At 43.8% G+C, this 14,109-nt stretch overlaps 1 protein-coding gene across 1 annotated transcript in view; it reads right to left on the bottom strand.

The window, feature by feature from the left end:
- T265_02940 (hypothetical protein) overlaps positions 1-13,144 on the bottom strand; it is a gene marked incomplete at both ends in the record, with an annotated part of 29,000 nt that extends 15,856 nt beyond the window's left edge. The window contains 7 exons of the mRNA XM_009167304.1: positions 1,140-1,235; positions 5,937-5,979; positions 9,068-9,177; positions 9,570-9,736; positions 10,708-10,820; positions 12,679-13,054; positions 13,093-13,144. Of these exons, the coding sequence (XP_009165568.1) occupies positions 1,140-1,235; positions 5,937-5,979; positions 9,068-9,177; positions 9,570-9,736; positions 10,708-10,820; positions 12,679-13,054; positions 13,093-13,144 (957 nt within the window). The remainder of the gene's footprint in view (positions 1-1,139; positions 1,236-5,936; positions 5,980-9,067; positions 9,178-9,569; positions 9,737-10,707; positions 10,821-12,678; positions 13,055-13,092) is intronic.
- Between the last annotated feature and the right edge of the window lie 965 nt (positions 13,145-14,109).

Raw genomic sequence — 14,109 nt, 5'->3', positions numbered from 1 at the left:
TTGTGACCAACGAATGGGTACCCAGTGGTCGACAACAGAACGAATTCTGTGAGACAAGTCCTTCGGCTTCAACTAAGAGGGTGAAGTACTAAGATTCTTCGAGAGGCAGGTTGAAAATTGATCGATGGGCCATTAGCTGAGCGTGGAGCAAACGCTTCACCACCAGAGAAGACATGGTGTGTTGGCAATGTGTCGACAACTCAGGGCCCGGAGGCATACACCGAGCTCAATGAGCAGATCAACAACCACCTGATCGACAAACAATAATTGATGTGTCGTTGGGTAACTGAGATATGAAAGACATCAACGGGCGCAAGCTGACGCCGGTGCGCCAAGCAAAAAGGTGCAAATGATACCGCTTCAATTGGTGACAAAAAACGTTCGCTATCAGATTGCTCGAATCTACGAACGAAATGACAGCCATCTAAGTAAACAGACCTACAGATAACTGCGACGGAGGCAGATTAGAGACTGGTCTGGCAAGAGACGAACCTATTGGAAAACAGTTAAGCGCATTTCGATAAAACTCACCTAAAGGATAGCAAGAAGTTAAATAAATCCGAATCAGCCAGGTAGTAGCTCGAAAAAACGGCCCAATAGTGTAATATATATTACGCTTAATAATCTGTTCACGGTGGAGAGTGCTGAACAAACTGCCTGATGGAGAAAAGTTTTCAAACTTGACGAAAAAACCAAGATCAACCACGATAAAGTGCACACAACGGTTATTTTATGAATTCAGAGAGTGATTTCGGTAGTTTCATTCACGGTCCGCTACACGACCTCAGAGTTTAGCGCTTGATTCATTACCGTGCCGAATGTCAAAAACTAACTGAATGACAGAATTCTATCAGGCTTAAACTATATGGAAATTGAAAAGTGTCCTTCAAACTGCTAACAAAGCTGAGCCTTGGATACGGGAGACATGAAGGAAACTACAGAAAGGGGATTCACTCTAGATGTACCTTTTTAACCAAAAATGAGGCCTCTTCGTTCCTGCTTAAAAGCCCAGGTGATTACCTTGCATTTTATGAACTTCCTAAAATCGACACTTTCTGTCATCAACAATAAAGGTAGAAAGTACAGTCAGGAAAAAAACGTGAACTAGAAAATCTAAGGAACCCATTCCGAGGACTCACCTCGGGAGATGTAGCTTTTGATTCTGATCGCGATGGAGCATCCCATGTTCCTAGGTTGTTCACATCATAGATTATGTTCGTCAACGTAGCTATCCACTGTGAGAAGATGTGGGGAAATAAGTTTCCACAAAGAATGAGTGAGCAAAAGAAACGCAGGTTAATTGTCTAGTACAATACTTGTAAAATATTAAGATGCTTTCTCATCCACCGAATACATGCACGCGAGAAATAGCAGCGCAACATAATTTCGACGCGCGACAAACAGAGTTGGCAAATAAGGGTGAGGTGAAGAAAGACTTATAGTGACTCCGCTATGACAAGAAATACCGGGAAGTAGATGACCATGGAAATTACTTCACAGGAAGGGCGTTAGCGGATCCTGTAAAATGTATCTAAGTGCAATGCACTAGGAAACCGCGCACAAACGGTTGCTTCGAAGCAGGTACGTAATCCGAGGTTTATATTCATCTTTCGGTCAGAGAACTATCGTATTAGGTTGAATTCGGATGCGTCATTACAAAAATACCACCTCATGTGGATTCTTATTAATCGTCTAACCTATGCAAAATGTATGACATGCAGTGTAGGTGAAACAAAAGGTGGTAAATAAACGTTGCGTGCTCAAAAAAGCGGCTGTGAGGTGACGAAAAACTGTGATGCCAAGGGAACGAATGTAGATGCTTTCCGGTTCACGGCCAACCTCGGCAATAAACAGCGTACTCCAGTTATCCGTAGATGGGCTGAGTCGGGCATGCCCGATTAGATGAATCATACAAACATGACTTAATCTACCGTGCTATCCTGCTACAGTCCATCGTGTACCAACTGACCTGTGGGGTCGATTCCAGTGCAGTTAACTAACCTGTTGTAACCAAGGGTCACATTTCAAGAATGTCCGGGAAGAGGTTAACACAGCGTGCTAAGGAGAGTGGTTCTATCTACCGAAACGGAACGACGGATAGAATGTGGTTCACGTTAAATGGTTGTCACAAATTCGTAGTAACAAAAGGCAACATCCGTACTTGCTTATACACTTGCTGGGAAGGAAGTTGAGGCGCACAAGTAAACAGTGAACATCCCATCAGTGCCCATCAAGAAATGAAGGATCATGGTATAAGGGACATGATTAATGAAGTACAGTAAAAAAAAAGCATACAATAGCTCCAGTTCGGGACAACTAAAAGAGATGGATACTTATCCATATAATAATCGTCGAAAAAACATCTAGGACGTTAACCTAGGGGTATGTCGGATGTACATGAGGTAGGCAGCTACCTAGCCACGCCAGACAATGCACACTTTTGAAATAAGTAACATGAGGTACAGACAGATGCCTCAATCGATCGCCCAATTCGGTTTACTAATTCTTAACATCGCTCTGCCCGAACGGCATGTTTTATCCCAGTCACATCACTGACAAGGAGGAAACCGAAGACTGTGAGTCGAAAGTGCGGTCCCAAAAACACCGAGCGTGATAGCCGTGTTCCTTGATTCGCTGAAAAGCAACACAAAGCCTCGGCACATGGGAACTACAATCAGATAGGCTAGAGAGCCGGGAGGGTGGGCTGCGCTGAACATGCGGTCGAACGGATTATTGGTCGGGTCAGCTATGCAAGATAGCTAGTCCGAGTTCTTATACAGAAACTCACATTGTGTTGATTTTCGGAAGATAAGGCGGGACAGCTGTCATGATTATCATTATCATCCTTGGGAAAATAACACCAGTGTTCAATACTGATAGTTTGCTGCCACACAACCACAATTTATATGAAAGCCTTATAGCGAAAAAATACGAGTGGATGGGGAATGGAATTAGTGCTAGACTACGACGATCACCCAGACACCCAGGATAGAAACTGGCAACAGAAACGCCACTGACATGGATTAGCAGTTATATCTTGCAGCGTCTCCAACCATACACACGGAAGAGTACGTGTACTCGATCTTGCAAGGCTAGTTGCACAGACGGCGCCCCAAAATTCCGTATTTTCTTTCATACCCGTCTGTCAGGCCAAAGGTTGACCACCTATCAGCTTGCGCAACTCTGCATTGGGTGCGGAAAACAGCACCGTTTCCGGCAAACAATGATCCGGCCTAACCAACACAGCTTCTGTTGCTGCGCATATTCTGCGATGGAGGTCCCTGGTGCACAACCTGCAAGTCTCTCAATAATTGCCTTGTTACGGATTCGCCGACACCAGACTACATGACCTGCGGTTCTGAGACAAGGATGGTCCAAGGCCTGAAAACGTCTCATTTCAGCTACTCGAAAAGGCCGCGACTCACAGCCATACAACAAAACGGTCCGTACTGTATGTAGCCTGAGATTCAGGGATATGCCGCTTCTTCGCCATCGGTAGCAAATGCGACCGAGCCTTACAGATTCACGCATTGGCCTCATTTGTCACACTGCAATCGGAAGTAATGCAACTTCCAAAATACGCAGAATGCTTCCCAACTTCGAATGCGTCCGCTTGGATAGTCAGTGGCGTGTCCAATGAGTGCATGTCCAGAAACACGACCTTACACTTTAGGGGTGCAAAGGGTTGGGATGAGTTTGGTCAGTTAATCAAAAAACACTTATGCCTTATTCTTTTCGAAGGTCGGAACGATGGGCTCTGAATATTCCAGATCCACAAGGTTTTCGCAAGTGGTTATTTGAACACCAGGGTTTTGAAGAACTTCTAGCGTTCCTTTCACAAACTCGTCAATTCGAAAACTGAACAAAAACGGGTGCTTGAGTGGAAGTGGCAAAACCCGCGGTACTATGTGACAATCTCGTCCCAATAGGAATCGGAGTCCGAAAGTGAAGGAGTTGGAAGACACTCAAGAAAATGATACTGATAAAAAAAACTGCCCAAATTAGATAACTGCCAGCCTCTCGGTTGTCAAGCACATATCGATATCAAGTGAATCTAGTATGAGAGCATGAGCGGTTTGCTGTCCTGCTCACTTCAGAGTGCAAAACATTAAAATCGGCCCGACAGACAAGGTGAGGCTTGAAAATCGATTTAGAAATGTCCGAGGATATCGGTGCCGGCTGATACACAGATGTTGCGCCCAAATAATGTATATCATTAGAGATGCATTCTGCTGAAAAAAACTACATTTCCTGGTTTTCTCTGAATTTCGAATAATCCACCAGAGCAAGGGCTTCCTGCTTTGGTTTGTTGTTCCCGGTTAACACTAGCCACAAAGCATTGAGCTTATTCTGAATTATTCCCACCTGACTTGTGCTCACGAGGAAACATCTGGCGACATAAGCGAAACAACCAACAGGATATGGTGAGTTTCCAAAAGGGGAAACATCCACAATACCGACTGAAACGGTCCTACTTGGGGGGGGGGGTACTTCCAAAGACCATTTGGCGTGCATTGACTGCTCCAGTGAAGCAATGGAAATCAGCGGTTATCTTTTGTTTGGCTACTCATGAGTAGTGTGACTTACACCTGCTTAACAGACGTTCTGCTTCCCTGACACTCCTGTTTTTTTGCTCCTGCTCAGGGTTTGTCTACCCTCTAGTTACTAATGCCGATATTTTGTCACATGTCCATCTTCGCCTTCAATTTCGTGTCAGCTCTACCTATTTTGGAGTGTCTACTCCGACGAAAAAAGTAGCCGCTCGGAGGTGGAAGTCAGGAACCCCTCGGATGGCAGACGAGTGCACTATCCGCTGCTCCAACCCGATTTTCCAGGCGGCCTTATTTTTGCACTACGCTTGTATTGCATCCTACCCGATAGTATTTTTTTGGATTTTGTTGTAAACGGGCTTAAGTGCGTGTTTCGATTTGACACGTAGCACGTGCTACTTCGTCACGCTGTCAGCTAAGGATTGTCCTAAAACCTAATGAACTTCGTAACCTGCTCACTTGGCTTTTGTGTCAAAAGCGAAATGTTGCCAAAGTAGAAACTGCAGATTGTTTACCAAGACCTTCTGAAATGAAGGTACATTTAATTTGTGTCAACTTCACTCGATACCCGTTTTCCGGACAGTTTCCATAAACCTTCTGAACGTAGACTGTCTTTAACTTTGTTTACGGCCTATTTACACTGTCTGACTGACCATATCCATACGTTTGTATATCATCCGGTATATACTTCTTGTTACTTCCAGAAAGCCCTGCTGCCACACAGCCCCTTTTCTTTCTCCTACGGACTGCCCGGCTACTGATTGTAGGTTCTGCTTAATTCATAATACTTGTTACCGTAGTTGTTCATAGAAGCAGTTGTCAAAACAGCATCTACTGTCCTCATTCGTCTGTTCATACTGCCTACTGAATACGAGCTGCGTATAGTCCGATAGCCCCAATCATCCTTAGCCGTCCGGATCAAACATTATGTTTACCCGTGAAAAAGGCTAAAATACTCAATTGTGTCTACAGTTGGTAACTTCATTGCTGGATTATCTTGGAACTTCTTTGGTGGTTTCTTTGTATCAAGTAGTCACACAGCTAGATTCTTCTCATACTCATCTTGTGCAAAGACTAATTCATGATTTTTCATTGGATTGATTCCCTATAAAATCATCTATGGAAAGCAATCCAACCATTCGGGAACTGTCCCATTAACCTTAAGAGCAGCCGAAAATAAATACATTTGTTCGCTCAGAGTGGGGTCGCTGTTGTGACTATTTTGTTCAGGATCACAACGAAAAAGTGACAGATAACAGAGTACATAAATCCAACAGTCAAACAATGGCTTATCAAGTAGAAGAGACAAACATTCCAACCAAATAAATGGTACACACCGAGAAGTTACTGAAAAATTGTGAACATATGAATTTGTGCTGGTCTTACCTCATCCCGCTCCTGATTACTTTCCGCTTGTAAGTAAATGGTCCTGGGAAAGAGAAAAGAAAACAGTGCATTCGAACGACGAGCTGAGATCATACGCAACAGAAAGCCAATCCTTAATCCAATAAGCTTGTGAACAACAACACTAGACCACAGTTATTGTAGCATATAACATTGTGACAGTTAAGCCCCGACATCTGACGATTTTCAAAGAGACTACTGACCGGCTTGGGCGCCAAGTCGAAATTGAACATTGAGAAGCTCTGGAAAAAATAGTGGTTCATGTAGGACGTTTCGTAGACTAAGGCCCCCCATCATGAATGATAATACAGAAGTGATTACCAAGAGAGATAAGCAAATCAATTTGGATCGTTGGGCATCAGTCATTCCCGGTAGTGAGTGCTTTGAGGTTACGATGTGAGCACAATCTGCGATCCGAATGTTTGGCATACAGAGACGGGACAGAACATAGTGCGAGGTCAATCGTACTTTTTATCCCACTTTAGTGAATTGTTGTCTTCGAGAGCTCACCAGAAGATCATCATCATCATGAACGGTGAATGTAGTCTGACACTACCGAAAAGGGCATGTACGCCTCACCGATTGTAGCACGTCTCTTTTTGCGCCACCTGGATTCATAGAAAGCGTTCAGCCGTAGCACCCCTCCGGTGCCTAGCTGCAATGCCACCCAAAGGAAGCACGAGGACTGGGATACTGCCAGGTTGCCCAAGCCTAGACAGGGGAAGTCGAGTGGCGGAGATCGGATTCGAACCACGGACCTTCCGATCAGTAAATCCACGCTCTAACCACTTGAGCCATCTCGCCTAGATTCATAAGTTCTTAAGTGCCTCCCAAATCCATCAAAATTATGCTTTTGCTATGTGGTTGTTTCGCATATCACAAGGATAACACAAAGGCGGTAGCAACATAATAGTTACTGTGAAATGTGAAAGGTATCAGTCACAGCAACTGCCGGTCAATGAGTCCAATACTCTAAAAAGGCGTCCGCTGTGAACCAGCACATTCCGACCTTTATCTACATTCCTGTATGGTGCACCTAACGTTCACAAGAAATCTGTATAAAATTTATGGGGATAGATGAGACGGATCCGTCTGAGTAAGTGAGTTGACTCGCCTTACTCAACTTCTGTATAACAACCGATTTCCGAATCGCTTCGTGAAATCTCACGTGAACGAATCAGAATGCCGATGTTAACACACAATTTATATATTCGACTCCCAGATCTCACCTGTACCCCGAACACCACCCGGAATTTATTCCATAACTTTAACATCTATTCGGCTACACAGTCTACAAAGATATTTGCTGCTAGCACGCCATCGGGTTCCTAACAAGGAACTCAGTGTGCACGTAATTCACAGTACAATTTGCTCGGCAATCTACATGGAACAGATATTTCAAATCAAGGAACACGAAAGGCGGACTAGATACGTTCCATAGAATCCCTAACATCTTCAAAACTAAGTCACTGAACTTTAGGCCTTCGCAGGAAATCATACACAAGCGCTTCGTTGGGGTGTCCTGAATTTAACTAGACGACACCTGTCATCATCATCACTGTCAGCTATAAAAACTGCGTACTCGTTGTACAGTGATTGTAGCTGCCGCAGATCAGATTCTGGGATTTCAATCGAGAATTCGTCTTGAAAATTAAATGGAAAGCTAAGAAAGACCAAAAACCTGTTCCGTCCTTATTGGGAATCCTTTTGTATGAATCTAATGAAACTCTAGGGAGTTTTGAACCCGCGACCTCCCGGCAAAACCGTCTGACCGGGAGCGACTGGTCTACAGTGTAATCAACATGCACTTACATGGGATGTATCATCACCCATTCACCAATTGCGGGATTTATTCCACATGGTCACATGTTGAGGACATCCTCAAGTGACGAGTACGCTGATCCAAGCTTTGCACCACTTTTGAAACAGCTGTACATTGCTTCTCAGCATAAATTGACTGTGAGAGCGGGTCAAAATCTTCCCATTCCTTTGAAGATAGCCAGTGCGCGACAGAGAACAGGTTTCCGCCATCTACTCGATAGCGACGAGCACAATAACGTACAGTAACAAGAAGGACAAAGCTTGGTGTCCCGTTCTGTCTTACCCATCTATACCGAGCATTCAGGGCACCGAAAGGCCGGATCAAACCACCTTATCCGCATCAGCACATTTTCGGTCAAACTCCATAAACGATTGTAGACGAGTTTGCTGAATACACCACGAACGAGAGATTCAGTAGGATGTCCCATAGAAGCCAAATTGGTGCGTAAATGAGTGTATTTCACTAAGATTGTAAAACATTTTGTTACCTTGTAGGGTGTGTTACACCACGCACAAAGTGTACCCACCATGAAATCCTAAACTAATTTGCACAGTAATAACATAGCGGGCGAGAAACAATCATCCCCAGTTTTATCACATCCTCGTTTTGAAGTCAGCGCTGAGTGGCTCAGCAAAATATCGCATTGACCATAGTCCAATCTAAATCGAAGTGCCAACAATGAAAACACTCCAGAACTATCAACGGCTGTTTTGTATGTAATCTACGTGTTCCATACAAGTACACAAAGGCTACAAATACCATCATCCTACGCATTGCATCGGTAATTGCTGAATGCTGTCCTACACAGGGTCACACAAGGCAATAGAAGCCTACAGGAGGGAAGCAGGTGTTTCCGATAAATGAAATAGGATGGTCTGAAGTGCATTAGGTACGCATGAACTCCAAATCAGCATGAGATAAAGCCAAACTTAGTGCTGCAGTCGTACCAAGGATTAAGCAGAAATTGTAAAGGAGCCTACAAATCTGTCCACCAAAACCAAATCCAAGCATAAAAAAACAGGGTGAAATGATCCATATCATAAGATGGGACAATCGTTCAAAGCGAGCTTTGTCATACATCCAAACAGACCAGACGACACGTCACAATCTCCTCGAAGCAGTCAAGATGTTCGAATATGAGCATACCATTCCTTAGTAGATAATGAAAAAATTGGCTGGATGACTGCATAGGCATTTCGGCCGATATCAAAGTGTGCCAAATAAAAAAAGAATCACAATATCCATATTCTAAAAACAGCACGTAACCAGTCTGCGGAACAGTATCACTTACCTACGTTCGGTTGGTGATACTATCTGAAAAACATTGCGCCGATCATCTTGAACAGTTTCCTCGATGTAGACGCCTTTCTGGTTTAAGTCAACCAACAGACTGGCCCCGATCTAGAAATGATTAAACACACGCAACTATGCTCATGAGCATGGGATGAAACGCAAAAGTGCTACTGTTGCAAGAGTGCAGCTTAAAAAGTACTTAATTTTAGTAGAAAGTATTTCTCAGAAGTGCGCGCTCAAAATAAGAAAAGTACCGAAAATATCAGAAATGGGACTGAAAATCTAGCGAATAAAACTGCCCGGGAGTCCTGTTGTAGTGTACCAACAAAACGAAGGTGAGAGAACCAGTTGGAAAAAAAATTATGAACTAAGTGTGCTAGAAAGCACAGAACATGGTAGCGAAACGTTTACATGCCAGTTGTCGAGCACAGCTAACAAAACAAGTGTCAACTGATCAACAGCCTACACAAAGCAGAATAGATGACTGAAAATGGGCTCACCTCATCAAACTGCTGGGACATCAGATTTCCACTTTGTGTATAGCAGAAAACTTCGACCCATCGCCAAACCAGGTTGACACGGTTACGAAGCAACAAATGGCCCGCTTTTGAGAGGAGTTTCCGGTTTGGGTGTGAACCGGGTTCCGAAACGATATCATTTGACGAATCTGGTAAAAGAAGAATGAAAAGCAAACTGTGATAGAGTTTGGGTTAAATCAAAGTGTGAAAGCGGAATGACGAACGCTCGCATGAGTAAAAAATGATCTAAACGACACACAGAATGGATGGTTTGATAGTCTTCAACAGACAACTATCAGTCAGCCAAACGGGAACATAGGAAAGTGTGGTGTGCACTCCTCCAGACTCTATTTTTTCAGAAAACCCAGTCATCTGCCAGTGGCGCCTATCTTAGGAACATAGACGGTACCTGTTGTGTGGCAATTCCACCAAATTCTAAACACATATTTAGTGCTGTTGGACATTGGGTCCTGATCGCTATTGTGTGTACTCACTACTCTGTAAGATGCATACCCTTCTTCAGTGACGCTGGTTGTTCGCTAGGGATAGTTACAAAAAACACGGCACCTACATAAAATTGCATACTCCGTCCAAATAGTGTTGAAGTGGTTCATTCGGGCTACAACACAAATGGGACATCAGTACATCAGCTAGTTTAAAAGTTCTATGCATGAAACTCAGTTACTAAGAGGCTAGGTGCCCAAAAATCAGTTGTACTTGGGCCGCTGCGGGCGGAACTCAAGACATTTGTAGCTCAGATGAGAAGAGAGGACCAGAAGTTCAGAGTTCAAACCCAACTATGTTTTTTTCGACTAGTCCTATTTGGGCTTGAACAGTCCGATAGTAGCTCCACCCTAGTGCCTCCCTCGGGCTACACTGCAAATACGTGCCGCAGCTGAACAATTTATGAACAAACATCTCACCAAACTGACGAAAACCCAAATTAATGTGACAGGCGAATACCGAACTCAGACGTAAGTTAATTAAATCAGCAGACTGAAAACAAGCATCCAACCGGTGGAAGTAACATGAGATAAAGACGAATCAACAAAGACAAACGTGCAGGTTAACCTGTCATTGTGATCGAGTATTGGACATTTAAATAGAGATTGCCCCTTACCATCGAGTGTAAATATCCAGGGCTCTGGGCAAAAGGTTGCCAGAGGTTGGGCTTTTATTGCTTCCACCCGATTGTTGAAGAGCTCAATCAACTGTTCCTCAGAAGCGAGTTGCCTGATAAAATGGATAACGGTTCGCAGTTTAACGATAAGCCACTAAGAGAGAAGACTAAAAGGTTACCATCTGTGTTTGCTACGCGTCCATTGTTGTAAACTATCGTCAGCACCTTCCGCTAATTATGATTAGCTCACTGAAGTCCCAGGGAACCGTCCATACCAATCTGACTAAGCTGTCAACTTCGAACTTGCAGTTCAGTATGGTTTATTGATACACTTCATCGTGTACAATAAATAGGTTGATAGAGTTGCGAAATGACGAATGCCCCGGAAAACAGGTGGGGTTGACTTGAATTGCTTGACATCGAGATTTCGACTCTATAACGTATCCAAACGAAATGATTACACCCACTCAGCAATTTAAATGACATAGTCAGAAGACAGAAATTGGTTGGATTTGGGCGCATTTCAGATTCATAAACTGCCAACAACATTGACAATAATAGCCAAATGAATTTGTCATTTGAATGACCGGTTGACTTATTGCCAAGACCAGTTAACGTATTTCTACTGCGTTAACTCGTTCATTCGAAAACGCCTACACGATGCGTTGGAGATATCGGAAATTGAAGGCAAGTAGCAGCACGAGGCAAACATGATGGTAGACTTCAGTAAGGCACTACTCAGAGTTTTATCATCTTATAGCCTCTCTCTCCCCGGTATGGACAGTGCTAAGATGTCTTCACCTAACAAAACTTCTGCAGGTAGCATACATCGAATTCTAATAATACAAATTACAGAGCGGTACCTTCCAAATCAGCCAACAGTGCAGACATGTGAAATTCGGTTTTCCTTATCGTCTGGGGTCAAAACCTTATTTTCCGGGATAGATGGCTAACATGCAGACATAATAATGATATAATATAATCGTTCAGCTATAACACCCTTTCGAGGCCTAGCTACCATGCTATGCAAAGGAAGCACGAGGGCTGCGATACTGCCAGGTTGCCGAAGCCCAGACAAGGGAAGTCGAGAAGCGGAGATCGGGTTCGAACCACGGGGACGAGATGGCTTAACATTCAGACATGAACTAAAGGGATCAGAACCAGAAGTAATTCCGGTAAGAGAACGGCTAAAATTGACAGTGATCGATGGTACCAATGTTTCCCTGTACGGGTTGCTCCAGATGTAAAAACCGAGCAGTGTGAAGTGATACTGCTCGACAGCTTAGTTTTCTAGGCAGCCTATTCGAGGATATTGTCAGGCCGCCCACGGAACCAGTTGGATTGGAAAACTGAGCCTTTGAAGCAGTGCCAGGGTTCTCCTTAATTTTCCTGAACAAGCCAATTGCATAACCACTGTTCAGGATCAAATGCGAAAAGTCTGGCACGTCAACGGAACTGCCCTAGCTTAATCATTTCTCAAGATAGGCAGCATCACTCCACCCATGAATGTTCACTTATGGGGAGGTGTAGCCTTGATGCACTTTAATGTACGTCTGTACAGAATTTGGATCCATCAGTCGTTTTATTTTAACACGAAGACCAAAAAGCTCATTTCCTCAGAGTTGAGCTCAATTTTTGGCGTGCACCACATCAGAATACCCTTTGTGAAGCACCAGATCACCTATCTTGACGTATGAACTTAGGATACTTAATCTTGTCCCTTAAGATTGACAGGGTTGCACTTTATTGTCAGCATTGAGGTTGCTGTTTAGGACACTCGTAGAGACGTTCGGACAATCAAATATATATCATGAGGCGTAATCAACAGAATGCTTTCAGTTACTTGTTTAGTTTTCTTTGGATACTTCTTAGTGCACCAATGACAAATGATATTTGGCACGAGGAACGTCTCGCTTCATGTAACAAACGGTGCATTTTTACACTGGATGAAGATCACAGGGCAAAACATACCGTTGTAACTCTGCTTGAGTGACTTGTAGAAAAGTTGAGGCTGAATTCCCGAAGAGCTCCGAGAGGTTTCTTGCGTGCTGAATCTGCGTGTCAAGGAAGTTGGTCATTGTCAACAAAGGTACAATCTCGCGGAGTCGACAGGCACGGTTAAGATGTCCGTAATGCAGTGTAGCGGTCCAGTTGAAAGTACGACGCAGCTGCAAACAGATCGGAGAGCAACATATAATCAGAAGGATAAAAATTACGGCTGCAAGTTCTGCTGAAGTCGATTTAATTGCCTTTGCGTTAGACTTTTTTGGCAACCGCATGTAAGCGTGATATGCTTGATCACGCGCTCTTACGGAGCCCTCAAGGTCCGTGTTCTCTGAAGAAAGTCCTATAAGCAGTGAACTAAAATGGGAAGCACAAGCTTACCCGAGAAAAAGTCAACGTATTCTTGCATCCGATCAAGCAGTGTCGATCGCATATCAGCTGAAAGTGCCTGATGCAGATCTATAAGCTTTAGCGGTAGCAGGTGAACGAAATGAGGAACAAGTCAATACCTCATCCATGAGGCTGTAAAACTGAAAGCTAATCTGTTTGACGTCCTCATCGGTTTGATTGTCCTAAAAATAAAAGATCGATAAAGAGAAGGAAAAACAAAAGCAAAACCGATTGCAGAGTGGCGCGCAGTGTGTTGGACAGTTTTCGGTAAGCCCCGGATAAAGCAACCTGTACGTTGAACAGACCAACTGCATATATAAAACTAGCTTACCTGCAAGTCACAAATTTCAGATAATGCGTCTTTCACGTTCTTAACATCCGCCGATATTAGCAGTGCTTTTTCTAACGTGACTTTCACAAGGTGTTTCGTCTAGAAGGTAGTACGGTGAACAAGTTATCAAATGGGCATACGTGAGGTGCATCCAATGTAATGTCCTTGAAATGTAACGAATCCAAGTCCGTCATCGGTAACCGAGTCGGTAAGGTTGGTTCGCAGATATGAACCAGAATGGTCTAAACGGAAGAAACAAGAGCTCGATGCGCCAGCACTCACAAGTATCTTCAATACCAACATTAGCATCAACAGAGATTAAAACAATGGCGTTGATAGCCGATGCCATGCTTCCGGAGCAGAAAGCAGAGGAGGTTGACAACAGCAGATCTGCCTTTGAATATCTAACCAGTGCTAACGCTACCAGGTTCCGGACGGAATAAACTTCGCCGTAATAATACGATAGGGATGTTTCGCTCACTGGTGTTCAAATGGAACCAGTAGGGTTTATCGCAACAGAGTGATCGAGGAGTAAGTAATCAGAGGAAAATCCTTACTGTACATCGCCCCTATCACCGCCCAACTTATTTCGCTCGAGAGGGGACGCCCTCCAATAAGCACCTTTGTGTTCTCAACCCGCAAACGTTGGAACTGGACTGGTGATTATATATATATAT

This window comes from Opisthorchis viverrini (genome assembly GCF_000715545.1).
Source record: "Opisthorchis viverrini unplaced genomic scaffold opera_v5_38, whole genome shotgun sequence".
NCBI classification, from domain to species: Eukaryota; Metazoa; Platyhelminthes; class Trematoda; order Opisthorchiida; family Opisthorchiidae; genus Opisthorchis; species Opisthorchis viverrini.
The sequence above is the reverse complement of the archived record's forward strand: the minus strand, read 5'-3'. Positions and strand labels throughout refer to the sequence as shown.